The sequence below is a fragment of the Prionailurus viverrinus genome, chromosome A1 (assembly GCF_022837055.1).
Source record: "Prionailurus viverrinus isolate Anna chromosome A1, UM_Priviv_1.0, whole genome shotgun sequence".
Lineage (NCBI taxonomy): Eukaryota > Metazoa > Chordata > Mammalia > Carnivora > Felidae > Prionailurus > Prionailurus viverrinus.
The window spans coordinates 221,186,377-221,213,534 of NC_062561.1; the positions used below are offsets into that span (position 1 = coordinate 221,186,377).

A 27,158-nucleotide genomic window follows, 5' to 3' on the forward strand; every position below is an offset into this window, starting at 1 on the left:
CTTCAGGATCTTATGAACCCACACTAGGAATGTAAAATGTTGTGAAAGGTGGTTTGTTTTTAGGTCACGTTTTCCTGCAAAACACTAATCCTAGTTAATTGTGGAGACAATTTGTTGTTGCATAACCTATCTGTGGATTACGTGGAGTTTGCTATATGTCCTTCTTGCTTGAAGAGGCCATAAAAATAATGATCAATTTTGTAGAGATGGTAAATATCCTCAGGCCAAAAGGGGATTTCAGTTTTCTACTTACTTTTGTAGGTTCTCATTTTCTGTCAACTTGGTGCTTGTCCTTTTTTAAAACCTTCAAGTGTATATTTCTATCTCAATTTATGATCCACAAATATTGTTTTCCAGTTAAACTGAATTATCTAGCTTCATTGCCAGAAGCCTGTTTCAATGATTTTCAGTCAACTAAATTATTATTGTATTATCAATGATCATGTTTTCAAAATGATGGACAGTAGAAATAAGTTGATTTTTGTGTTTTTCTATGATCCCATTAATCTTTGATATCTCACTTAATTTCAGTCTGAAGAATTCCTGATCTCACTTTCCATTCCTCTGACTTACAACAGCAAATCTCCAAGAAAATTTAGTTTATATTATAGAAAACACTTGTGACCAGTGTTTGGGCATTAGGGTTGTGTTTCATGCTAGTGGAATAAAATTCTAGGCCTTTTCAGAGACAATGATTAAAATAAAAACGTACAGTTAGTTTATAAGTGTGAATTTATACATAAAAATTTGTGTAATCAGTTTTAATATTATGGTGTTTCTATGAAATATTTTTATTCTGTTATAGCACAAGATTTTCTTTTAGGCTTTAAAAACTTTAAAAACACTAATATTATAAACTTAGAGCACTCTAAATTCATTTTGAAGGATACAGATATTTTATTTTTAAAACAAATATCAGGGGCCCCTGGGTGGCTCAGTTGGTTGAGTGTCCGACTTCAGCTTAGGTCATGATCTCACTGCTTGTGGGTTCAAGCCCCACGTTGGGCTCTGTGCTGACAGCTCAGAGCCTGGAGCCTGTTTCGGATTCTTTGTCCCGCTGTCTGTCTTCCCCTCCCTCGCTCATGCTCTGACTCTCTCTCTCTCTCCCTCTCTCAAGAATAAATAAAACATTAAAAAAATATATATCAGTTAACAAGTTAAAAAAATAAATTCCTGTTACGTATATCTTTTTATCAAAGATATAATTGGATTTCTTATTTTAAAGGCAAGTAGTTCCTTTTCTCCTGGCTTTTTTGACACATTTACACATTATGAAATGAGTTATTTCATGTATTATAAGTTTTGAATACCTCATTATATTTAAAATTATGGTTCTATCTCCATTAAAGAAACTAGGACTGAGGCGCCTGGGTGGCTCAGTTGATTGAGCTCCAACTTCAGCTCAGGTCATGATCGCACAGCTTGTGAGTTCAAGCCCCACATCCGGCTCAGTGCTGACAGCTGGGACCCTGGACCTTGCTTCTGATTCTCTGTCTTCCTCTCTGTCCCTCCCCCACTCATGCTCTTTCTCTCTCTCAAAAATGAGTAAACATTAATTTTTTTTTTAAAAAAAGTAAAAGAAATTAGGACTTACTTTGAGACATGGCTCATTTAAGGCTTGGTCAGGGAAACATAAGATGAACCTGTAACATTTTGTGATGCCAGAAATTCAGGAAGCACTCAAAAAAAAAAAAAAAAATAGTGCAGGCACCTGGCTGGCTCAGTCAATAGAGCATGCAATGCTTGATCTTGGGGTCGTGAGTTCAAGGCCCATGTTGGGTGTAGAGATTACTTAAATAAGTAAAACATTTTTAAAAGGTGGCAGAGGCATGTTGAAAGTCATCATGAACAACCTAAAGGAGCACCCACTGACGAAACCTGTAAGAATTGGTGCAAAAGAATACCTAGGATATTATTGGATTATAATGCATACTATAAAATGCGTGTCCTGCAGTCTATGCTGATAAAAATAGACAATAACAGAAATACATGGGGAGAAAGAGCAGCTTTTCCTTTGAGAAGAATTCCAAATAATAAATATGGAAATAATGAAGAAAATAGAAAATCACCACTAGAAAATCACAGTATTGGGGCACTTGGGTGGCTCCGTCAGTTAAGGGTCTGACTCTTGATTTTAACTCAGGTCATGATTTCATAGTTGTGAGATGGAGTCCCATCTTGGGCTCTGCACTGGGCGTGGAGCCTGCTTAAGATTCTCTCTCCCTCTCCCTCTGCCCCTCCTCTGCTCTCTCTCTCTCTCTCTCTCTCTCTCTCTCAAAAGCAAACAAACAAATAAATAAATAAGAAAATCACAATAGTAAGTATTACAGGTAAGATCACTCATCAATGTTAAAATTAGTGGGCAGATTTTTGAGGAGAAACAGAATATTTGCATAATCTTTAAGTGTATCTCCCAAAACATGCATTAATTGTTTTAAAAATTACTGACTAGTAATGGAGGAGACTGTTAGAAATACCTTCTTAACCAAGGGATCAAGACATTGACATCACATGCCTCCTTTTATATGCTATGCTGAGAACAGATCACTTCTGTGTTCTGTTAACAAATATGCAAAACCTCAATGAAATCACCAAAAAATATAAGACAGACCGAGATTGGAAGACATTTTACGGAGTAACCAGTAGTTTTTTAAAGTGTCAAGGTCACAAAGACAAGGAAAGACTGACACTCACGGATTGGAGGGAGTAAGAAAACATGACCACTAAATGCAAAGTAGGATCTCTGCAAAGACTTTAATAGAAAAGCTGGTGAAATCCAAAGTCTGGAGTTAGTTAATAGTAAAGTGATTAAAACAGCATTTCTCAAAAACTAAACTTAATGTAAATGATGGTGAATTAAACATTAAAAATGAACTTGCTAAACATTATACGATTAGGTGTAGTGGATCTTGACTTTTAACCCACACTGTATAACCATTGGACTCTTATCTGGTGTTAGTATCAGGGTTATATTGTTCTTATAATGAGTTGGGGAAGAACCCTCATTTTTCTTTTCTCCAAAAGACTTTACATAAGAACAGAAAATAAAGAATTTTCTGTTTTGTGAATGTTCCTTAAAAATATTTGACCTGTTGGGGCACCTGGATGGCTCAGTCAGTTGAGCATCTGACTCTTGATTTCGGCTTAGGTCATGATATCATGATTTGTGAGATCAAGCCCCACGTCAGGTTCTATGCTGACAGTGTAGAGCCTGTGTGGGATTCTCTCTCTCCCTCTCTCTGTCCCTCTCACCCCCCTCTTTCAAAATAAATTAAAAACAATTAGAAAAATATTTTAAAAAAGAATTAAAAAATATTTGAGCTGTTAGTATTTAGGAGGATAGATCATTTTAAATATTATATCATATATTAAATCATATTTTAAATCATATTTTATTTTCTCTTTAGTAGCTTTTGTACATTTTTAATTATCTTTAGGAATTTACCTAAATATTTAATTTTATTGACATGTAAGTGTTCATAATATTCTCTAAATTTCTAAATCACTACATTATCTGTAGTTGCATTTCTTTAAAACCATTCTTAATACTTTTTGCCCTATCTCCTCTTTTCATGAACCATTTTGCCTTATACATTTATTTTGTGGACCTTTTAAAACAACTAACTTTGGGCACTTTAATTCTCTTTTTTCTACACTAGTTTTCAATGATATTACTTCCTGTTTTTATCTTAATTATTACCTTATTTTTCTTTGATGGCTATTATGTCTTTTCTAAGTTCTTATGTTTAATGCTTAGCTCATTAATTTCATATTGTCTTTCTTTGTATTAAAACACACAGAGTTATAAATTACCTTCTCTAGGGGCACCTGGGTGGCTCAGTCAGTTAAGTGTCCACCATTTGATTTTGGCTCAGGTCAAGATCTCATGATTCATAAGACTGAACCATGTCTGACTCTGCCCTGAGTGTGGAGCCTGCTTGGGATTCTCGCTCTCCCTCTCTCTCTGCCCCTCCCCTTCACACACTCTCTCTCATTCAAAATAAATAAATAAACATAAAAAAAATTACCTTCTCTAAGTAGAATCATTTTCTCTGTACCATGTTTCAATTTCTTTTCACTGATTTTTCAATTATTTTTAGGTCTCTATATTTGTATCTTATTTGAACCATCAGTTACATAGGATTTATTTTCAATTTTCTTTTAAATTTTTAAGAATATGAGTATTTGGGAGTTTTCTTTTTTGTATTAACTTCTGTCTTAATTATAGGATGGTCAGATAATTTAATTGATACAGATTTATTAAAATTTATTCAAACATGTCTAATAATTTAATTCTTGATCAATTGAGATTCAGTGCTTCATGCCAGCTTAAAAAAATCTGTATTCTCTAGATGGTATGTGCAGGTTTCATATACATATCAATCAAATCTTTCATATTATTTTTATTTATTTTGTAAAATATTCCATGTATTCCCTATTCTTGGTCTGGTTAACTGATCATTAATTGAAAACAGCATTAATGTGGCTACACTTCTCATATACTCTAGATCTGAGAATAGATAATCATGATACCAAAGATTAAAAAAAAATTTTTTTTCAACGTTTTTATTTATTTTTGGGACAGAGAGAGACAGAGCATGAACGGGGGAGGGGCAGAGAGAGAGGGAGACACAGAATCGGAAACAGGCTCCAGGCTCTGAGCCATCAGCCCAGAGCCTGATGCGGGGCTCGAACTCACGGACCGCAAGATCGTGACCTGGCTGAAGTCGGACGCTTAACCGACTGCGCCACCCAGGCGCCCCAATACCGAAGATTTTAACAGCAAGTGGCTTTTAACGACATTATAAACTAAATGATGAAATTAAAAAAAAATATCCTAATGTCAATAATAAGTGCTTTCAGTAGAACAGTGATATTATTTTTGTGTTTTAGAAAAGCTGCCTCTGCTACACTATAATAAATCAACTTACTGAGATGCTGCTTCTGTAAAATTTAATATTTTAAAGGAAGTTGTAGCAGTAAATAGATTAGAGTCAGTGATGTTCTGTGATAGAAAGATGGTGAAACAGATATTTTTCAAAAGAACAGTTAGAGGTTTCCAGGCAAAGAGTTGTGTGGAAAATCGAAGTAAGAAAAGTATACTGGAAAAGTCTAAACCTGAAAGAGACCAGTGCTGTGGAGAGTATTAATTAAGAGAAAGGATGACAAGACAGAGAAGCAAATTTATGGAGAGACAGCTTATGTATGTTTTATTTTAAGTTCAATGGGACCAATCAAAGAATTTTGAAGCTCGGAGTAATTATCAATAGGGTTATTGTTTTCATAAATAAAAGCTTGAAACACACACAAAAGAACATTATTGTTTTCAAAAGGATAACATGACTGCAGTGTATAACAGCATCTGAGATTTTATTGAATTTAGTCAAGTAAAGGAGCTTGTAGACAAGTTAGGAAGTTTCTCATTTAATACACAAATAAGTATATAGTGGCCACTGCATTCAAAGAAAGAGCGTGAGAAAATAGTGGTGGAAAAATACAAAGTCCCTGTTTCGCATTACCTCTTCATGGTACATAAAAATAAATAAGTAAATGATACAATGATTAGCTGTTGCAAGTACTATGAAGAATGACTGGGTGTAGTATTTCCGATAAGGCTATTTTCAATACGGTTATTGGTGAAAGCTTCTGAGGGAGTCACAGTTGAGCAATCATCCGAAGGAAGTGAGTGAGGGCCATCTGAATACTCAGGGACAGGAAATATGAGAAGAAACAGCAAAGGTAAAGAGTGCCAGGACAGTAGCCAAGGAATGAGTTGAGAGTTGCTTTCAATAGTGTTACCAAAAATAGATGCAGAGAAAAATGTAAAAGAAAAATTAAAAACTACAAAATATAAAAAAAAGAACAGGCTGAAACTCACTGGGGAGTGGCAGAAGCTGAGTCCTGGGAAACGACTTCCCAAACGGAGCAGATAGAGGTCCCTGTGTTAGGGCTGCCATAATAAGGCACCACAGATTGGGTGGCTTAAACAACAGAAATTTGTTTTCTCACAGATTTGGAAGCTGAAAGTCCAAGATGGAGGTTAAAGATCAGCAGGGTTGGTTTCTTCTGAGGCCTCTGCTTGGCTTCTAGATGGCTGTCTTCTCTGTGTCTTCACATGGTCTCTGCTCTGTGCCTGTGACCCGATCTCCTCTTTTGGAAGGACACCAGCCATATGGGATTAGAGCCCACCCTAATGATCCCATTTAGCCTTAATTACCTCTTTAAAGACCCTGTCTCCTAATACAGTCACATTCTATGGTACTGAATGGGGGGTTCAGGCTTCAATATATGAATTTTGGGGAGCACAGCCCCCAAACACTCACTGTAACACTGTAACAGTGCCATTTTCTCAGATTTGATAAATTGCATTGTGATTGGAAGAGAGTAGTGGGGGAAGAATTATGTGAAGGAGATAGCATGTGAAAAACGGAGAGAGAGAGAGATGTAGCACATTAACTTTTGACAAGAAAACTTTGTAAAGTCCAATTTGGTGCAAAACTTCCATACAAGTGTCTAAAGGAAAAATACACTGGGAAAGAATATACTCAGGTAAGAGCATGACTGGCTGAGAGGCCCGGGCTTTATTATCTACATGAAGGAGAATTACTTAAGGTTTATGAGCATGAAGGTGCTATAATCAGAAGAGGGCTTCAGGTCAATTAGTCTGTCAGTAATATATAATTTATGATCATAAATTTATGAGATTTATGTTTATGCACATAAATCTCATCAGCAGTAGAAGTTGTTCCCACTGGAATGACATCTAGATGCACCAGAGACTTAAATTCTTGTTTTGCTCTGGAATAGAGGGAATTTGTCAGAATTGAGTGCTTCACATTGACTGTGAAGGGCCACAGACTATTCTTTGTTTCTCCTGTCACAAATTTCTAGAAATGGGATTCCTCCCCACTAAAGCTGATTTCATGGAATTTTGTAATGTTCTGTCCTTCAGCTGAAAGAAACTAAGGTTAGTTAACAATTAAATAAAACCAAGGGGAAACAATTAAATATAAATATTCATTGTATATTCTGAGACTTGTTGTGATTATATAAACACACACAGGTACGTATCTGCACTCAAAGCTGATCTCTAGTTATCTATGCAAATGCAAAAAAAGACAACGTGCTTATTTTTAAAACAGTTCTTAACATGATTAAAGGGTAGCACTCACTGTTTGTTATATGCATAGACACAAGCGCCTAAATTCCTCTTTTTCCATTCCTAGACCTTAATCCATACTATGTGTCTTCAACTTTTTAATCAGTTAACATATGGTGTAGAGTTTAAGACTTATAATAAAAAATCTCTTTCATATATATATATATATATATACTTTTTTTTTTTTTCCAGACACCATCCACCTTCGAGTTCTTGAGTCCTCGCCAGTTGGCACAGCCATTGGAAGTGTAAAAGCAACTGATGCAGACACTGGGAAAAATGCAGAAGTAGAATACCGAATTATTGATGGTGACGGGACTGATATGTTTGACATCATAACTGAGAAGGACACACAGGAAGGCATTATAACAGTGAAAAAGGTGCCCATAATCAGTACAAATAAACATCTTCCCATTTAGCAAATAAGGCTTCCGTTATGTGCCATCCACTCATGCGTTGTCCATGAAGAGATGCCACTATCATGGCCAAATGTAATTTATATCATGCACAAACATGAGAGACAAGAGCCAAAGATCTCCTTGGGCGTTTTGACCAAATGCTCTTGTTGACTGAAACACGAAACCTGAGTTTTTACAAACTTTAAAAGGCAAATTAATATATGTATGACTGTATCTTTGAGCCATGTTAATAAAAGCCCCCCCCCATAATAGCATTGTTTTCTTTTAGTAAAAGCAGTTAATAGCTAATAATGGCAACATATCATCACAGTTGGAGGCATAGAAAGTAGCATGCCGTCTATCCAGATGTATGAAGCAATAATTAGAGCTGCTAATAAAAAAGACACAGCATATTTTCAAGATAATTTAATTGTTCACATTTTCCCTTCTGCTACATAAATTAAACTTTTCTGCTAACATATGCTCAGTGATTCAGTTTAAAGGTAACTAGGTTTTTCACTGTAGCGTCAGTATGATCATTATAAGAAAAAAATTAAGGCCCCGTGACAGATCCCAATGAAATGTCCTGAAAACTCTATTTCATTAAGTAACCACTGAAGAACTGAGGAATCAAAACTATCCAGAGATTCTGTTGCAAAGGCCAAGGTACACAACAAAATGTTTTTAAATGGACAGTGACCAGGAAAGGAGGAAGCAGCTTCTTTGTTGTTTTTCATGACTGGCAAGTAATAATAATGCAAATAGAATTTACTGCTTATCAGATAAAAAGAGGAAGGTTGAAGGAATCTCAAACCACAATGTCTTTTTTTCTGTTTACAAAACATACCTTTTGGAGGGGTAAGAAGGGAGGAGCTTGATTTCACACTTGTTACAGTTAAAGTACATCAATATTTAAGTCAGTTTTTTTTTGTTTATTCATAATATAACCTAATTACTAATTTGCTGTCAGAATTTTTCTCTCTTCTCTTTACTCCAGGTTTTCCTGATCTTCAATGTTTCATACAACTATTGAAAATTTTGTATTAGTCTTCAAAATTACATAAAGTTTATTGTAGTATCATGAGCCCATTAAACTGAATGGAAATATCATGACATACATGTAAAAAGATAACTAAATTTTTTGCTTGCAGACATTTAACAGTAATGCACACATGCACACATGAACACAGACACAATCTACCAGCCATTTAAAAAAAATGTTTAATGTTTATTTATTTTTGAGAGAGACAGAGACAGAGCTTGAGTGGGGGAGGGGCAGGGAGAGGGAGACACAGAATCTGAAGCAAGCTCTAGGCTCTGAGCTGTCAGAGCCTGAGGCAGGGCTCGAACTCAGGGACTGCGAGATCATGACCTGAGCTGAAGTTGGACGCCCAGCTGACTGAGCCACCGGGCGCCCCTCAGCCCAATTTTTGTAACGAGTCACCACATTGTAACATAGGTTTTAATGTTCTTTTCAATATTTCCAATATTTAAAATCTAATTTTCCTATGTTCTGAAGTATTACACATTGAATGCATAAAAAGTAATCATCGAACCTTATCTGATATGTAAAGGTATATTATTATTTTTATTACTTTTATTTTTAATTATTTTTTTAACGTTTATTTATTTTTGAGAGAGAGACAGAGCATGAACAGGGGAGGGGCAGAGAGAGAGGGAGACACAGAATCGGAAGCAGGCTCCAGGCTGTGAGCTGTCAGCACAGAGCCTGACGCGGGGCTCGAACTCAAGGACCGCGAGATTGTGACCTGAGCTGAAGTCGGACGCCCAACCGACTGAGCCACCCAGGCGCCCCTATTTTTATTACTTTTAATTATTTTCGGTTAATAAACAACTTGACAAAATTCAACCAGGCTTTGACAATCACACTGTAACTTGAAAGGAACATATAATCCAATTTCCCTCATTCTAATTTGATGATTTACTTACACAGCCACTTGACTATGAAAGCCGAAGACTTTACACTCTGAAGGTTGAAGCAGAAAATACCCATGTGGATCCACGTTTTTATTACCTGGGACCATTTAAAGACACAACGATTGTGAAAATCTCCGTAGAAGATGTGGATGAACCTCCTGTTTTTAGCAGATCCTCCTACCTGTTTGAAGTTCATGAGGATATCGAAGTGGGCACGATCATTGGTACTGTAATGGCAAGGGACCCAGATTCCGCTTCTAGCCCCATTAGGTAATTATGCCCATGTTGCCGATGAAAGAAAGGGAATTGAAATAAATGTAGAGAGTAAGACATTCTATTGATAGCATTTAATGCATTGAAATATATGAGTCTGTCTGTAAGTTGTACATCAATCTGAGGAGCACAAGTGTTTAAAGGAAATTGTCTCTGAATGTTTTGGGGCATGGCGTGCACAGCTTTATAATTTTCTCCACTTCAAATCATGCCTTTTAGCCTAAAACCTAGCTTGTATCATCTGCCTGTATCTTTTAAGGTATTTGTTCTTCTGATCCCAGTACAGATAAAGGACACTGTGTCAGCTGTGCTATTACAATGTAACCGAATCACTTTGTGCTTTCAGTTATTAAATGATATGAGAAGTTGAGAGTTGTAACAGTTAAAAAGAATATGATTCCAACAATGTTACAGTTCAGTGAAAATACATTTTAGAGACTCCCATGTACTCCTACCATCAAAGAAGGGAAGGTTTTTGTTTGTTTTTGTTTTGGCTGTTTCAAAAAGTATTTGTAAAGAAAATAGAGCATTCCAGAAAGATCAGAGTAATTTAATTTCACTTTTTATTTTTGCTCTGCTTTCTATGGCAGCCCAAAAACACATGAAATATGATAAACACGGTCCATGAGTTCGAGCCCCGCGTCAGGCTCTGGGCTGATGGCTCAGAGCCTGGAGCCTGTTTCCGATTCTGTGTCTCCCTCTCTCTCTGCCCCTCCCCCGTTCATGCTCTGTCTCTCTCTGTCCCAAAAATAAATAAACATTGAAAAAAAAAAAAAAGAAATGGATCCATTCTTGGATATTTTTAACTTTGAAGGCTTTATATAGCCAATATACATACTTAATTTTACCTATTAAATACTGTCCAAGCATTTTCTTGGCCTAGCTCTTCATTGACTTTAACAGCCTGTGTTCTGTGTTCCTGGTTTCAAAGTGGCCTTTTTCAAAAGAAATATATTATATCTAAGGAGAATTCAATTTAAATCCAGGGGTGTTAAGTGGCAATGTAAAATATTTTCCAGACAATGAAATAGATTTTGCATCCTCTTATAGATTGATGGTTATCATATGTCAAAATATGTCCATGGATTTTTGAAACAAAAGTAAAATATGTAATCAGAATGCAAGTCTAAGAAACGACTCCATTTATGTGTATCATTGCAATACAATTAATGACGTTATTGCTTATTAATGACAAAGTCTATGGCATAAAGGTTGTTGTATAATTGAATCAATGCTAACTTGATATAGAAAATTCAACTTAATATTTTGAGATATTAATCTTGATGGACCATGTAGTTTAAAAATATATATGTGTAATCAGAAATATAATAGTTTTACTAATGCAATGTACTTATGGAATAGATAGGACTGGGGACATTTTAAATTGTTTATGTCATATAGTGTAGATGTTAATATAATAATCAAAGGGCTTTACTTAAATGTTTGTTCTGGAAATGATTTTAAAAAATAAAATGAAAATTAGCAGACAGAATTTGCCAATAGAGAATCAGAAATATAATTATGTCATGTTTGAAAAAGAACCAGGATCTCTCTGTATCTTTAACATAATCTTACATAATTCCTAAATTTTTAATTATTTTTAAAACCAAATTATAAGAAGATGAAACACACATAAAATTATATGACATGGACAATAATGCTTAATTTTGATCTACATATTGCAACTTCACGGCATATTTCTATAGAAATAAGAAAACTTATTTGCCAGAACGTCAAAGAAGTCAGTTGTTCTTTTTCTCGTTTAACAAATACTTGTGGATCCCCGCATCAGATATGAACATATTTCTCAAGGAGTTCTCAGTCTGTTAGGGAGGAAGATTCAGTAAGAGAAATAATATTCATTGAGTGCCTACTCTGTCAAGAATGATGCTTGATTTTGTCATCTTTGATTTCCTGTTTGAGATGTAACTCACATGCTGATGTTGCAGAGAATTCCAAATACAACGTGGTAAGTGGCAGAGATGGGTAGTCCAGGCACTTTTGTATGGAAGGTATGTTGAGTCTTTTAGAGTAAAAGAACTTTGTCAACTTGAGACAGAATTCATGATTTTTCCAGATACAGAGATTCAGTGTTTTACAAATTAATGTGTGATTGGGAAGACATGTTGTTTGCATGCAAAACTGAATTCACATTTTGATAATAGAGAGAGCTAGAGCTTATTGAGGAGATTTGTTAATTACTGTCCTGTTCCATTTAGAACTGATTTAAAATAAAAATCTAAAATAAGCAATCCTCAAAAGTAAAATCACATTAGCTGTATTGACAAGATATGTCATTCCTCTAATGCAGTTTATTCAAAACCCAGCATAAGGATTATAAATTTAAATGGATTTTTGGAAATATTATACAAGTTTGGAACATCAAAAGAGAAAAGAGTTTTATGGCACTTCAAAAATCATTTTGTATTATCACTCACAAAACACCATTTAAAAATAATGTTTCATAAAAATATTAAAATAAATGACAGCTGTGGCTTAAGAAAAGATATGCCAAAACTGAATGTTACTTTAGGACTTGTTACCTTTATTTTGCTTTGTTTTTTTAACACGGAGCATTAAATATAACTTGAGGATTATGCTGGCTAACTCAGGCACTATAAGGCATGTGTAAGCCACTAGCATTGTGAACTGGCAGGAACCAATGAGGGGTATAGCTAGCTTAAATCTTGCCTGACAATCCCCTAAATAATGGGATTTATGCCAACTATATCAACCTGATTGATAAACCTGGCAGTAGGCTTTAGAATGACTCCCAACACAATGCCTTTAATCAATTTGCAGCATAGTTGGTTTTTTATACATATACTAAGACTTTATTTGGTACAAATGTGTGAAAACTCCTTTCCCAAAATTTTCTTTTTTTTTAAACACCTCTTGTCAAAATATATGCATTTTTTAATGATACATGTGGTTAACAAGCTGAAGCTTCATGGGTATCATACCATGAAGTTACTGAATATCATCCTAAAATGGTAACCTATTATTTTTAAATTTTTTTTAATGTTTATTTGTTTTTGAGACGGAAAGAGACAGAGCATGAGTGGGGGAGGGGCAAAGAAAGAGGAGACACAGAATCCAAAGCAGGCTCCAGGCTCTGAGCTGTCAGCACAGAGCCTGATACGGGGCTCGAACCCATAAACCGCAAGATCATGACCTGAGCTGAAGTCAGATGCTTAACCAACTGAGCCACCCAGGTGTTACGATAACCTACTCTTTTAATGAAAATAATATTGTCTCCAATTTCATCACTAAGAAAAAAACTATGCTTCTGGGAATGTTTTTTCTTTCTTTCTTTCTTGCTTTCTTGCTTTCTTGCTTTCTTTTTCTTTTCTTTCTTCCTTTCTTTCTTTCTTTCTTTCTTTCTTTCTTTCTTTCTTTCTTTCTTTCCTTCTTTCTTGTTTTTGCATTAGATCCTTATTGTAATTCCCTAACAGAATTCGCAGCTTCTGGCTAAAGTCAGCTGGTATTGTAACCACCTGTAATCCCAACTATCTTGTAGGAAAAGTACTTCACGTTCAGTTGAATATGGCAATAGGTAGTGATTTAATAACACAAATATTCAGAAGACCAGCGTTTGAATGTGGAGCAAAGTGGCAGCTCCTGCCTCCGGAAGAAGAGGGAGGTGGAGATGGGGTCGTGTGTGTGTGTGTGTGTGTGCGCGCGCACCAATGCACACAAGTGTATGTGAGATAAATCAATGAAACAGTCTACGTTCTACATCAGTACTATGGACTTGTATGAACTTATCATATGTTACTGTGTGTTCACATTACAACATTTTCTCCTACAAACCGATAATACTGCCATGTATTTTTCTTTGCTTTTTTTGTTCAGATTTTCCTTGGATCGCCATACTGACCTTGACAGGATCTTTAACATACATTCTGGAAATGGATCCCTTTATACTTCAAAGCCACTTGACCGTGAACTATCTCAATGGCACAATCTAACTGTTATAGCTGCTGAAATCAGTAAGATGACATTTTTGTATATAATATTTAACATATAGTTTTAGGTTTTATTTTATTTTAAAAATAATTCCTTCTGGGGCTGGGTGGCTCAGTTGGTTAAGCGTCCAACTTCAGCTCAGGTCATGATCTTACAGTTTGTGGGTTTGAGCCTCACATCTAGCTCTGTGCTGACAGCTTGGAGCCTGGAGCCTGCTTCAGATTCTGTGTTTCCCTCTCTCTCTGCCCCTCCCCCACTAATTCTCTCTCTCAAAAATAAATAAACATAAAAAAAAATAATTCCCTCTCATTATATGCATGAATTGTAATTTTAGTCTAAGTTTTTAAAAGGCTTCTTAACACCTTTAATTCTTTTCAATAATTTATATATATACTGAGGCATCGCTACAGGTATCCCAAATCAACATTTAATATTGACTAATAAAAATTATCTAGAATTGGACACCAAAGATATCCTCTTTGGGGGAGAAATAAATGCATTACATTTATTGCATGGACACTGTAAATTAAAATTGATGCTGAACATTGGGTGTGTACCATTTAAATTTTTTTTTCAATGTTTAGTTATTTTTGAGACAGAGAGAGAGAGAAAGAGAGAGCATGAGCAGGGGAGGGGCAGAGAGAGAGGGAGGCACAGAATCCGAAGTAGGCTCCAGGCTCTGAGCTGTCAGCACAGAGCCTGAAATGGAACTTGAACCCATGAATCGTGAGATCATGACCTGAGCCAAAGTCGGAAGCTTAACCAACTTAGCCACCCAGGAACCCCAGGTGTGTATCATTTAACAACATACATGTAGGTAGGTATTATTATTACTTCCTTCTTACAGATGAGGAGACCAAGATATTGATAATAATAGCTAACATTAAGCACTCTGTGCCAGGTATTATTCTAAGAATTTTATATTAATTTTCTCCTACTCATATTTTTATTGACTTTATGTATCAGAGAAGGAACTAAGGCTTCAAGGGTTTTGGAAACTTGCCAAAGTCCTAATACCAGAAGTAGTAAAACTAAGATTTAAAACTAGTCATTCTGTTTCTAGATCCAGTATTTAATTCTATACCTAATTTACAAAATTTCATCCCAGTAATAACAGGGAGAGCCAGGATTCAAAATCATATCTGTATCTAATTGCAAAGGTTCTTGCCCATCCAAATGACTTGCTACATAATTTTCAGAGCCCATTATAAAATAAAAGTGTCAGACCTGTTGTTAAAAATGATTAAGATGTTTAACATGGCAACAACAGAGCCTTAAAATAAGTGTGGGGCCCTTCTTAGAGTAAGGCCCTGTACAATTGCCTATGAAGCCAGCTTTGTCCACTCAAGCAAACTTATTCGTGGTTTCTAATTTCTGTAATGTGATTTACATGGATAAAGCAACTCTTTAACTGTTTTAAAAAGAAGTATTAATTAGTTACTGAATGATGGGGAAAAACTAAGCCTATAAATTCCAAATCTGAAATACCAGGCTGAATCCACAAACACATATCAAAGTGAAGTTATTTGAATCCACCATTCCAGGATTTGGAAGGCAGAGCCTTGGGGCCAAATTGGCAAAAGTCTCAGAAGGACAGAACTAGGCTGGACAGATCATTAACAATGAATTCAATCAAGATAAAATAGTAGACTTAGCTTTGTCCTTAAATCTGGCTCTGAAATACAGGTTAACTCCACCATCCAAATGACCCAGTTTTTCTGTATTGTGATATAAATGGTTGTGCCTTTTAAGGCTAACCGAAGATTTTTTTTTTTTTTTTTTGAGTTTTTATGTTCAGGAAAGCTTTTACTTCCATTACCTATCTCCATATTACCATGTTGCCATGTGTCTGACAGGGTCCAATCTGATCATTCCAGAATCATGATTGTTTGTGCTCTCTCCTTGACTCAAGATCCTAATTCAAGCCTAACGAGTTAGGAATTGCATTTTCCATTTCAGATACTTTGAGAAATTTAACTTCTAAAGCTAGTTGAAATAATTACGATTCTGTAAAAAGCAAAGCCAATTATGTTCTTCTTTTTAAGAACTAAGCCTATTTTTTGCCCTTAAGTGAAATCAATTTATGGAGTAGCTGCTGGAAATGCCTACCTGCCAAGCCACAAGCAGTCAGGGGCCCATTATGCTGTTCTGGCTATTAAAGGAATAAGGGAGAGAGGGAAACAGCATATATAGGAAATTGTTTTTCCTAGATTTTAAGCACTGGGTTTGTGGTAAGTGTGCATTACACCAAGCCCTAAGCAGGACAGAATGATGTTTAAATGGTCTTCTTACCAATGCGATTTCAGGCCCTGCCTCTAACAGTTTAATTCTACATTCCACAGCAGTGTAGCACATCATATGGCAAGCACTGCTCCAGGTAATTATTTAGTGCGTTATATCGTGAAAAAACTTCCCTTTTTCTTCTTCAAAAAACATTTTTAAACGCCATTTGGAGAATAAAAACCCTAAAATTAAGGTCACACTTGGATTGTAGAAACCTGTTGTAGACACTAATGAGTTCCTCTGCCCACATCTGAAAATTTGGCTATAATCATCGCGATACATTCTGAGAACAGGAGAGCGAAGTTCATGACCAAAGAACTCCATTTTCTATGCGTGGTTCCTTGACAGTAGAAATTCTTGCCCTAAGCAGGTAGAAAAGATACATCTTTCTAAAGCCTCGGATTTCTAGATAACAATCTAAGCTTTCCTTTTCTTGGGTACGGAAAAGCCTGTTGAATACATAGGAATGCTCTCACATTTTAAGATCCTTTATTGCTGATGCATTGTTGCTACAGTGGAGTGCGCCTGGATGACTCAGAGAGAGACCCAGGTGGTAAACATATGCCAGCTACCATTCTGTATGATGACTCTTGGAATGCTTTATGTTTTTATTTGTACATAAGCTGCAACATCTATCTGTAAAAAGATTAGTGTAAGCACTGTTGTTTGAATAGGTGACTCTGGGCCTGATGCTTTATAAGCACATTTATCCCTGTGGATTTAGCTTTTGATTTGAAGAGACTGGAATTGTTTGTAAAGAAGCTGGAGAATCTTCATATGGTGTCAGGCAAAGGACTAACAATGCAGTTGTTTAGATCTGAAACTTTTCTGTCTCTCTTGGCTTCTGCAGCATAGTTAGAAAGTGAATTGCTACCAGCAAGAGTTATTTTTGTCAGGACTCTATATTGAAAAAATATTTTGCTTATGTCTACTATTTAAGTATATGAAAAAGAACATACTAGAAAAGATGGAAGAATCATCCCTTCCCACTACTCCCCATAGCAACAAATAACTCTAGGTAGATTGAGGATTATTTGCAGGTGAACACTTTGTAGGTGAACTCTGGCTATTTGCAAATTGTTTAGGACTAAGGGAGGTAAGAAAAGAGTGGAATGGACTGTTTTTTTTATCTCCTCTCTCCACTTCTCCCCACACATGGTCCTCTTCAGACCTGTATGAACTGTGGGAAAACTAGTTAACAAATTTTTATTGTGTGAGTGCTTTGTGTGGAGTAACATAGCATAAACTCTCAAGGAATGTAAGAAAATGAAAAAGGTATGATGGTGATAATAAAGATGATCTTAATAATAATAATCAACATGTATTGAGCAATTAACCAACAAAGTAATCCTTTTTTTTTTTTGGATAGTTTTCATGCATTAACTCCATAGATTAGAAGTTCTATTTTGATTTATACTGAGTAAATTGAGGCATTAAAGAGATGGAGTAAATTGGCCAAAGTCACACAGTGAGTAAGTGGTGAATCTGGGAATCAAAGCAGCTGTGTTCCCAGGGTCTGAACTCTATAACCACCTGACACACAAGAAGTGAACAATAGGTAGCAATACATTAGTAAATATGAGATCAGAACCTGAGAATGGAATATATATGGTTTAAAAAGTGTAAGACTGGAAAAGAGTGTTAAAGAGAGGATGCCTTTTAAATTTCCCTCGAGAAAAGGAAGGCAGATAAACACACTTCAAATAGATTTAGAACTCTGTTTGCTTCCTTCATATGACTTTAACCTTGTAAACGTTCCTGCTGAGTAATCAGTTCTTAAGCATTATTTTTAAAAGTGCTGATTTCATTATTTTAGTAACATCATAATTACATGGAGAGAAAGGGGAATAAATAAATTCTTTTGAATAGTAATATACACCCTATCTGGATATGACAATAATTTTTACTCTTGTATTTGAAAATCATTGAGATAAATAGAAAGTCAGATAAATTTCACAAAGGTAAATAATACTATCCATAAACCCTGTGAGTAAAGGCCATTTAATAACATTGCTATTGTCCCTCACCTCATATGCTATTTTTTGTTTTGCTTTGCTTTTATTTGTTATTTATTATTCTTATTATCATTACTATTAGTTTTAAATTTACATCGAAGTTAATTAACATATAGTGTAATAATGATTTCAGAATAGAATTTAGCGATGCATCACTTCCATGTAACACCAGTACTCATCCCAACAAGTATCTGCCTTAATGCACATCACCCATTTAGCCCATCCCCCCACCCAACACCCCGCCATCAACCCTCAGTTTGTTCTCTGTATTTAAGAGTCTCTTACAGGTTGTCTTTCTGTTTTTATAGTATTTTGCTTCTCTTCCCTTATTTCATCTGGTTTGTATCTTAAATTCCACATATGAGTAAAGTCATATGATATTTGTCTTTCTCTGACTTATTTTGCTAAGCATAATACACTCTAGTTTCATTCACGTTGTTACAAATGGTAACATTCCATTCTTTTTGATGGGTGAGTAATATTCCATTGTTTACATATACCATCTCTTTATTCATTCATCAGTCGATTGACATTTGGGAGTTTTTCATACTTTGGCTATTGTCGATATTGCTGCTATAAACATTGGGCTGCGTGTGCCCCTTCGAAACAGCACACCTGTATCCCTTGGATAGATGCCTAGTAGTGCAATTGCTGAGTCGCAGGGTAGTTCTATTTTTGGTTTTTTGAGGAACCTTCATACTGTTTTCCAGAGTGGCTGCACCAGCTTGCATTCCCACCAGCAGTGCAAAAGAGATCCTCTTTCTCCGCATCCTTGCCAACATCAGTTGTTGCCTGAGTTGTTAATGTTAGCCATTCTGACAGGTGTGAGGTGGTATCTCATTGTGGTTTTGGTTTGTATTTCACTGATGATCAGTGATGTTGAGCATTTTTTTCATGTGTCTGTTAGCCATCTGGATGTTTTTTTTTTCTTTGGAAAAGTATCTATTCATGTCTTTTACCCATTTCTTCACTGGATTATTTGTTTTTGGGTTTTTGAGTTTTATAAGTTCTTTAAAGATTATGGACACTAACCCTCTATTTGGTATGTCATTTGCAAATATCTTCTCCCATCCTGTCAGTTGCCATTTAGTTTTGCTGATTGTTTCATTTGCTATGCAGAAGTTTTTTATCTTGATGAGGTCCAATAGTTCATTTTTGCTTTTGTTTCCTTTGCCTCTGAAGATATCCAATAAGAAGTTCCTGCAGTCAAGGTCAAAAAGGTTGTTGCCTGTTTTCTCCTTTAGGATGTTAATGGCTTCCTGTCTTATGTTTAGGTCTTTCATCCATTTTGAGTTTATTTCTGTGTATGGTTAAAGAAATTGGTCCAGGTTCATTTTTCTACATGTTTCCATTCAGTTTTCCCAACAACATTTGCTGAAGAGACAGTCTTTTTTCCATTGGATATTCTTTCATTAATTGGCCATATATTTGTGGGTCCATTTCTGGGTTCTCTATTATGTTCCATTGATTGATGTATCTGTTTTTGTGCCAGTACCCTATTGTCTGGATGAATATTGCTTTGTAATATAGCTTGAATTCCAGAATTGTGATGCCTCCAGCTTTGTTTTTTTTTGTTGTTGTTGTTGTTTTTTTGGTTTTTGTTTTTGTTTTTTGTTTGTTTGTGGTTTTTTTTTTTTTGCATTATTTTGGCTATTCAGGGTCTTTTCTGGTGCCATACAAATTTTAAGATTGTTCTAGCTCTTTGAAGAATGTTGGTGTTATTTTGATAGGAATTTCATTGAATATGTAGTTTGCTTTTGGTAGTATCGGCATTTTAACAATATGTGTTCTTCCAATCCATGAGCATGGAATGTTTTTCCATTTTTTTGTGTGTCTTCTTCAATTTCTTTCATAAACTTTCTATAATTTTCAGTATAGTGTCAGTGTATAGATTTTTCACCTCTTGGTTAGTTTTATTCCTAGGTATTTTATGGTTTTGGGTGTAATTGTAAATGGGATCGATTCTTTGATTTCTCTTTCTGCTGCTATATTGTTGGTGAATAGAAATTCAACTGATTTCTATACGTTGATTTTATAGCCTGTGACTTTGCTGAATTCATGGATCAGTTCTAGCAGTTTTTTTGGTAGAGTCCTTTGAGTTTTTCACATAGAGTATCATGTCATCTGCAAAGAGTGAAAATTTGACTTCTTTCTTGCCAGTTTGGATGCCTTTTATTTCTTTGTGTTGTCTGATTGCTGAGGTGAGGACTTCCAACACTATATTGAATAACAGAGGTGAGAGTGGATATCCTTGTTGTGTTCTTGGACTTATGGGGAGAGCTCTCAGTTTTTCCCCATTGAGGATGATATTAGCAGTGGGTCTTTTGTATATGGCTTTTGTGATATTGAGTTGTGATCTTTCTATCCCTACTTTCTTGATGATTTTTATCAAAAAGAGATGTTGTATTTTGTCAAATGCTTTCTCTGCATCTGTTGATAAGATCATGTGGTTCTTATACTTTCTTTTATTAATGTGATGTATGACATTGGTTGATTCGCAGATATTGAACCAGCCCTGCATCCCAGGAATAAATCCCACTTGATCGTGGTAAATAATCCTTTTAATGTATTGTTGGATCCAGTTTGCTAGTATCTTGTTGTTTTGCATCCATGTTAATAAAAGAAATTGGCCTGTAGTTCTTTTCAGTGGGGTCTTTGTCTGGCTTTGGTATCAAGGTAATACTGGCCTCATAGAATTTTTTGGAAGTTTCTTTCCATTTCTGTTTTTTGGAACAGCTTCAAAAAATAGGTGTTAAGTCTTTTTTAAATGTTTGGTAGAATTCCCCTGGAGAGCTATCGAGCCTTGGACTCTTGATTCTGGGAGATTTTTGATTGATTCAATTTCTTTACTGGTTATAGGTCTGTTCAAATTTTCTATTTCTTCCTGTTTCAGTTTTGGTAGTTTGTATGTTTTTAGGAATTTGTCCATTTCTTCTAGATTGCCCAATTAGTTCTCATATAATTGCTCATAATATTCTTTTATTATTGTTTGTATTTCTGCAGTGTTGGTTGTGATCTCTCCTCTTTCATTAATGATTTTATTGATTTGGGTCCTTTCCTTTTACTTTTTGATCAAACTGGTTAGGGGTTTATTAATTTTGTTAATTCTTTCAAAGAATGAGCTCCTGGTTTCATTGATCTGTTCTACTGTTTTGTTTCTGTTTTTTTGTTTTTGTTTTTAATTTCAATATCATAGATGTCTGCTCTAATCTTTATTTTTTTCCCTTTTTATGCTGGTTTTGGGCTTTATTTGCTGTTCTTTTTCCAGTTCTTTTAGGTATAAGATTAGACTGTGTATCTGAGACCTTTCTTGTTTCTTTAGGAAGGCCTGGATTGCTATAGACTTCCCTCTTATGACCACCTTTCCTGCATCCCAGAGGTTTAGGGCTGTTGTGTTTTCATTTTCGTTGGTTTCCGTGTACTTTTTAATTTCCTCTTTAACTTCTTAGTTAACCCATTTATTCTTTAGTAGAATGTTCTTTAGTCTCCAAGTATTTGTTGTCTTTCTAGATTTTTTCTTGTGTTGATTTCGACTTTTATAGCGTTGTGGTCTGAAAATATGCACCATATGATCTCGATATTTTCATACTTGTTGAGGGCTGATTTGTGTACCAGTGTGTGATCTATTCTGGAGAATGTTCCATGTGCACTCAAGAAGAATGTGTATTCTGCTGCTTTGGTATGAAATGTTCTGAATATATCTGTTAAGGCCATCTGGTCTACTGTGTCATTCAAAGTCATTGTTTCCTTGTTGATTTTCTGTTTACATGATTTGTCCATTGCTGCAAGTGGGGTGTTGAAGTCCCCTACTATTATGGTATTATTATCAATGAATTTCTGTATGTTTGTGATTAATTGATTTATATATTTTCCATGTTGGGGGCATAAATGTTTACAATTGTAATATCTTGGTAGATAGACCACTTAATTATGATATAATGCCCTTCTTTATCTCGTTACAGTATTTTAAAAGCTAATTTGTTTTACATAAATAAGTATGGCTACTCAAGCTTTCTTTTGGTGACCATTGGCATGAGAGATGATTCTCCTTCCCCTTACCTACAATCTTCAGGTGTCTTTAGGTCTATAGTACGTCTCTTGCAAGCAGCATATAGGTTGGTCTTGCTTTCTCATCCATTCTGATACCCTATGTCTTTTGATTGAAGCTTTTAGCCCATTGACATTTAGAGTGGCTACTGAAAGATATGAACTTAGTGCCATTATGTTGCCTTTAATTGGAGTTTCTGGTGATGTTCTCTGGTCCTTTCTAGTCTTTGTTGCTTTTGATCTTTTTTGTTTTGTTTCATCTCTTCTCTCAGAGAGTCACCCTTAAAATTTCTTGCAGGGCTGGTTTAGTAGTCATGAACTCTTAGTTTTTGTTTGTCTGGGAAACTCTTTAACTCTTCTTCTATTTTGAATGACAGCCTTGGTGGATAAAGAATTCTTGGCTGCATATTTTTCAGATTTGCACGTTGGATATATCCTGCCCCCGCTTTCTGGCTTGCTAAGTTTTTGTGGATAGATCTGCTGCAACCCTGATGTGTCTTCCCTTATACATTAAGGGATTTTGTTCCCTTGCTGCTTTCATAATTCTTTTTGTTTGCACATTTTGTGAATTTGACTATGATATGCCTTGCTGATAGTCAGTTTTTGTTTAATCTAATGGGAATTCTTGGTGCTTCTTGGATTTTGATGTCTGTATCCTTCCCAAGATTAGGAAATTTTTCTGCTATAATTTTCTCACATAAGCCTTCTGCCCTTTTTTCTCTCTCTTCATCTTCTAGGACTCCTAGGATTTGTATATTATTTCTTTTTAATGTGTCACAGAGTTCTCTTAAGTCTTGTATTGTGCTCTTTTGACTTTGTTTCCCTCTTTTTGTTTCTGCTTCATTATTCTCCATAATTTTATCTTCTATACCTCTGATTCACTGCTCTGCTTCGTCCATTCTTATCATCATGGCTCAACTCAAGATTGCATGTTGGATATAGTATTTTAATTTTGTCCTGACTAGTTACTTCTTTTATCTCTTCAGAAAGGGAAACTATGTTTTTTTTTCAACCCTAGCTAATATTCTTACTACCATGGTTCTAAATTCTAATTCACACATTTTGCTTACATCTGTGTTGCTTAAGCCCCTGGCTGTCATTCCTTTCTGTTCTTTCTCTTGGGGTGAATTCCTTCGTTTTGTCATTATGGAGGAAGAAAAAGAATAAAATAAAAATTTTAAATTAAAATAATTATAAACAAAACATAAAAATTAAATAAAGGTAACTAGATCATAGATGTGTTTTGGTCTGCTTGTTGAAAGAAGCTTGGTATAATAGAGAAAAAAGGTAGAGAAAAGATAGGAAAAAAATCAAGAAAAGTTTTAAAGATTAAACAATATTTGTATAATAAAATATAACAAAATGAAATAAATAATAAAATAGAATTTTAAAACTACAAAAAATAGTAAAAATAATTAAAATAATAAAAAATATTCTTGCAAAAGAGAAAATAAAAATAATTTTGTCTCCTTCTGTAATGAAGAAAAACAAAAGAAAAAAACTATTTCAAGAAAGACAGAAGCAAAAAAAAAAAAACCAACAAAAGAAAAACAAAACAACAACGAATAAATAAATGAACCAACAAACAGAATGAAACCCAAATGAAGTTAACATTCAGTGTCCCCTAGAACTTGAGCTATGAAGCACTCTATATAGTCCATACAGTAAGCAAGCAGAGAGACTTGTGCTGGTTGTCTAGGGGATGTGCTTGGAGGATGCATTTGGATGGGGATTGGTGTAATGGCTCCATTCTCCACTATGTGGAGCTACTTAGTTTACTGGGTTGGATGTGCATGCATATGCGTGTGCAGGAGAGGTAGAAATGGCCTCACCCAGCTTCCTAGTCTCTGGCATAGGAACTTCATGCTCTCATGAAGCCCCTCCTTTGTCTCAGGGCTCCTTCCACTCCTTGCCTCTACCCTGTCCATGTCCAAGCATCAGGCTGCCAGGCAGCACCTCCCTTAGAGTTTTATCTCAGGTGGGGCTGTGTTTCAAAACCCCTCTCTGCAGAGACCCCTGTGACTTGGGCCCATGCCAACTCTCTGGGAAAGGGTCTTGCTGAGCAACAACCGGGTGCCTGCTTGCCCCAGAAAATGATTGTGTAATTACACAGTGACGCTTCTCCCCCGTGGCACATGAACCCCTCAGACCCCGATGCCTGCTCCTGGGGATCGTCACTACTTCCTCCCCAGAGCACCAACAGGCACTAAGCACCAGAATTTCAGACTCTGTGCTCCACTGTTTATATAATCCTAATGGTATTGAAATCCTTTCCTTTCTCCCTGTCACTGGTTTTGGGGAACAGAATTCTTGTTCAGTCCCCTGTGAGTGTTTTCACTCTTTCTTTTTCTTTCTCTCCAGCAACTTTTGGGGGAGTGCTTTTCTTGCATGATCCCGATTTACTGCACTCTCCCCCTTTCTCTATCCTCTCTCTGCAAAAACAGCTCCCTACCCTCTGTGGCTTCTCTCTCTTTCCCACTTCACCTCTCTACATTCCTGAATTCTGAATTCTGCTGGATTCTGTGGCTCAAGTTATGCAGATTGTGGTGTTAATCCTCATATCAATTTCCTAGGTGTGCAAAATGGTTTGGTGCTGATCTACGTGCATTTCAGGGACATGACAAGCTGAGGGTTTCCATGCTCCTCCACTATCTTTCTTAGACCCCTGCTTTCCTTTGTTTTTAGCTAGTTACTTCCTTTGTTCTTTTATACTGATCTTCAGTTTGACTTTGCTGAAGTACACATAGAAGTTCAACTATATCCAAAGACTAAGATTTTGACATCACAAAGGTTGATAAATAGAACCTGAATTTAAGATGTCAAATCACTCTTAGATATCAGTACACATTCCTAGAAAATCCCATTGTTGAGATAATGGAATTATGATTAATACATTATTGTTACTCCATGCTATGTTGTTACCTCATGTCTGTAAATAGACATTAATATTTTAAAATTCCACTTACAAATCAAGACAATTTTAATGCATATTTTTATGTGAAAACTTTGATGCTGTTGATTTTTAAATTTGTAGGAAAAAAAACAAAACATTATTATTCTACTATATATTACTACCAAACTGACTTTATTTTACAAAATTCAGCCTGGATTGTTGAAGTTATACCAGTAACAACTAATGAAAAATTCAAATGCTTATATTTTACTGTAAATTTCCATCCAACTTGTAAAATTAGTAGCTGTATATTAAAATTTCCAAAAGACGAATTGAGAGTAGCTATTGGAATACATTTTAGTGATTAAAGTAGTCAGGAGGGTAAGTTGTAATATAAAAACCACTCATTATGAGCTTATGACTATGGGCTGGTTAATAATTTATTTAAAGTTATTTCTTCAACCAAAAACTTGCTGAAGCTTAATATAATACTGTATGATAAAGATTTAATAACTATTTGTTCTTATTTTACATATTTTGGACAGTCAGGACACAAATACAATATGAACTCATTTACACTGGATTTTGCTTTTGAAAAGATTTTCCAAAATAATAGTAGTACTCTTGAGGCCGATAATAACTGAATTTATGACTACTTAATTAGGCTCTGTAGTAATTTTCTTTATTGCATTTGCTCATTATGTTAGTAAAATGAACACGATGCTTATTTTTATGTGAGCACTTAATATCCACAAGATGCCTGTATAAATTAAATCTGGTGCACAAATGTGTCTTCCTAAACAAATTTTTCCTTTCCCTTTTCTAGACAATCCCAAAGAGATGACTCGTGTGGCTGTTTTTGTCAGAATTTTGGATGTTAATGACAATGCTCCACAATTTGCAGTGTTCTATGACACTTTTGTATGTGAAAACGCCAGACCAGGGCAGGTGAGCAACCATAGGACTTAAAAGCTTTGGAATATTTTAGTGGCTTCTTAAATATTTTCTTTTCCTAATCTTAAGAAGAATGAGTAAACAGAGATAAAAACAATCATATAAGTACCAGTAATATAATTTTTTTAAAGGTTGATGTTGGGGTGCCCGGTGCCTGGATGGCTCAGTTAAATGTCTGACTCTTGATTTCTGCTCAGGTCATGATCTCGTGGTCATGAGATCAAGCCCCTCATTGGGCTCTGTTCTGGACATGGATGCTGCTCAAGATTCTCTCTCCCTCTCCTTGTGCCTCTCCCCTGGTTATGCTTCACCTCTCTCTCTCTCTCTCTCTCTCTCTCAAAAAAAAAAAAAGCTGATGTTTTTAGAATTAAAAAATGTTCTGAATGACAATATAGTGAGTTTCATATTTCTTTTGTGCAGTTAAAAAGAAAATATAAGACATTGTTGTTGCCACAACAGTTAAGGTGTAAGAAGAAATAAGTTTCACTTGTTAAACTTTCAAGCACAAAAACAGGGAGGAAAAAAAAAAACTCTGCTCTTTCTTTAGATGAATACTGTAACTGCTAGAGAAATGGGAGATGGAAGTTAGAAAAAACACAGAGACAGATACATGGGATCAGCTAGACAGTGCATCAATATTCCAATGTATGCAAATGATTTGAGAGCAGACTGTAGGATTCACTCCTTAGATTTATACTTGTATTTTATCATTATAGCAACACTTAGAGTGCTTAATGACTTAGTTTTTGTCCTTTAAAACATTCTTTATACATCAGCTTTGTTTATAACTCTTTAAGTCTTTTCCTCAGCGGACTCATTTTGTTGTTTGCAAAACTCCAGTGTATATGGCTGAAAGAAATGCTCTTAATTGGTTTGAGTGCTATCTTCACAGAAGGAAGCTGCATGTTATAAATAATAATTGGGAATCAAATGTGTTTTATTAAAGGAAGAGGACCCATCCCAAAACTGTATTATGTTTTGACATCATTTGATGCTCTTTATAAACATCAATGTCATTGTTACATTTTTATGCAAATTACCTTGTGGAATAACACAAATTCTTCCTTCTGAAGATTCTAACAGGAATTCAATAGCCTGTCTATTGTTGGAAATGGCAAAATTGCTGCAATTGGATTCATTTTTTATTTGAAAATGTTATGGAAATGTTTAATTTGGAATATTTAAATGACAAAGCTACTTCCGACCTACTTCTTAATGAAACAGTGTTT

The 27,158-nt window shown here is 35.4% G+C and overlaps 1 protein-coding gene across 2 annotated transcripts in view; it reads left to right on the forward strand.

Annotated features, from left to right (window-relative positions):
• The window catches only part of LOC125167404 (cadherin-10), a 122,073-nt gene that overhangs the window by 80,493 nt on the left and 14,422 nt on the right, over positions 1-27,158 (forward strand). For both annotated transcript variants that reach the window (XM_047861504.1, XM_047861515.1), the window contains exons 5-8: positions 7,352-7,539; positions 9,512-9,765; positions 13,624-13,760; positions 25,802-25,923. In XM_047861504.1, the coding sequence (XP_047717460.1) occupies positions 7,352-7,539; positions 9,512-9,765; positions 13,624-13,760; positions 25,802-25,923 (701 nt within the window). The remainder of the gene's footprint in view (positions 1-7,351; positions 7,540-9,511; positions 9,766-13,623; positions 13,761-25,801; positions 25,924-27,158) is intronic.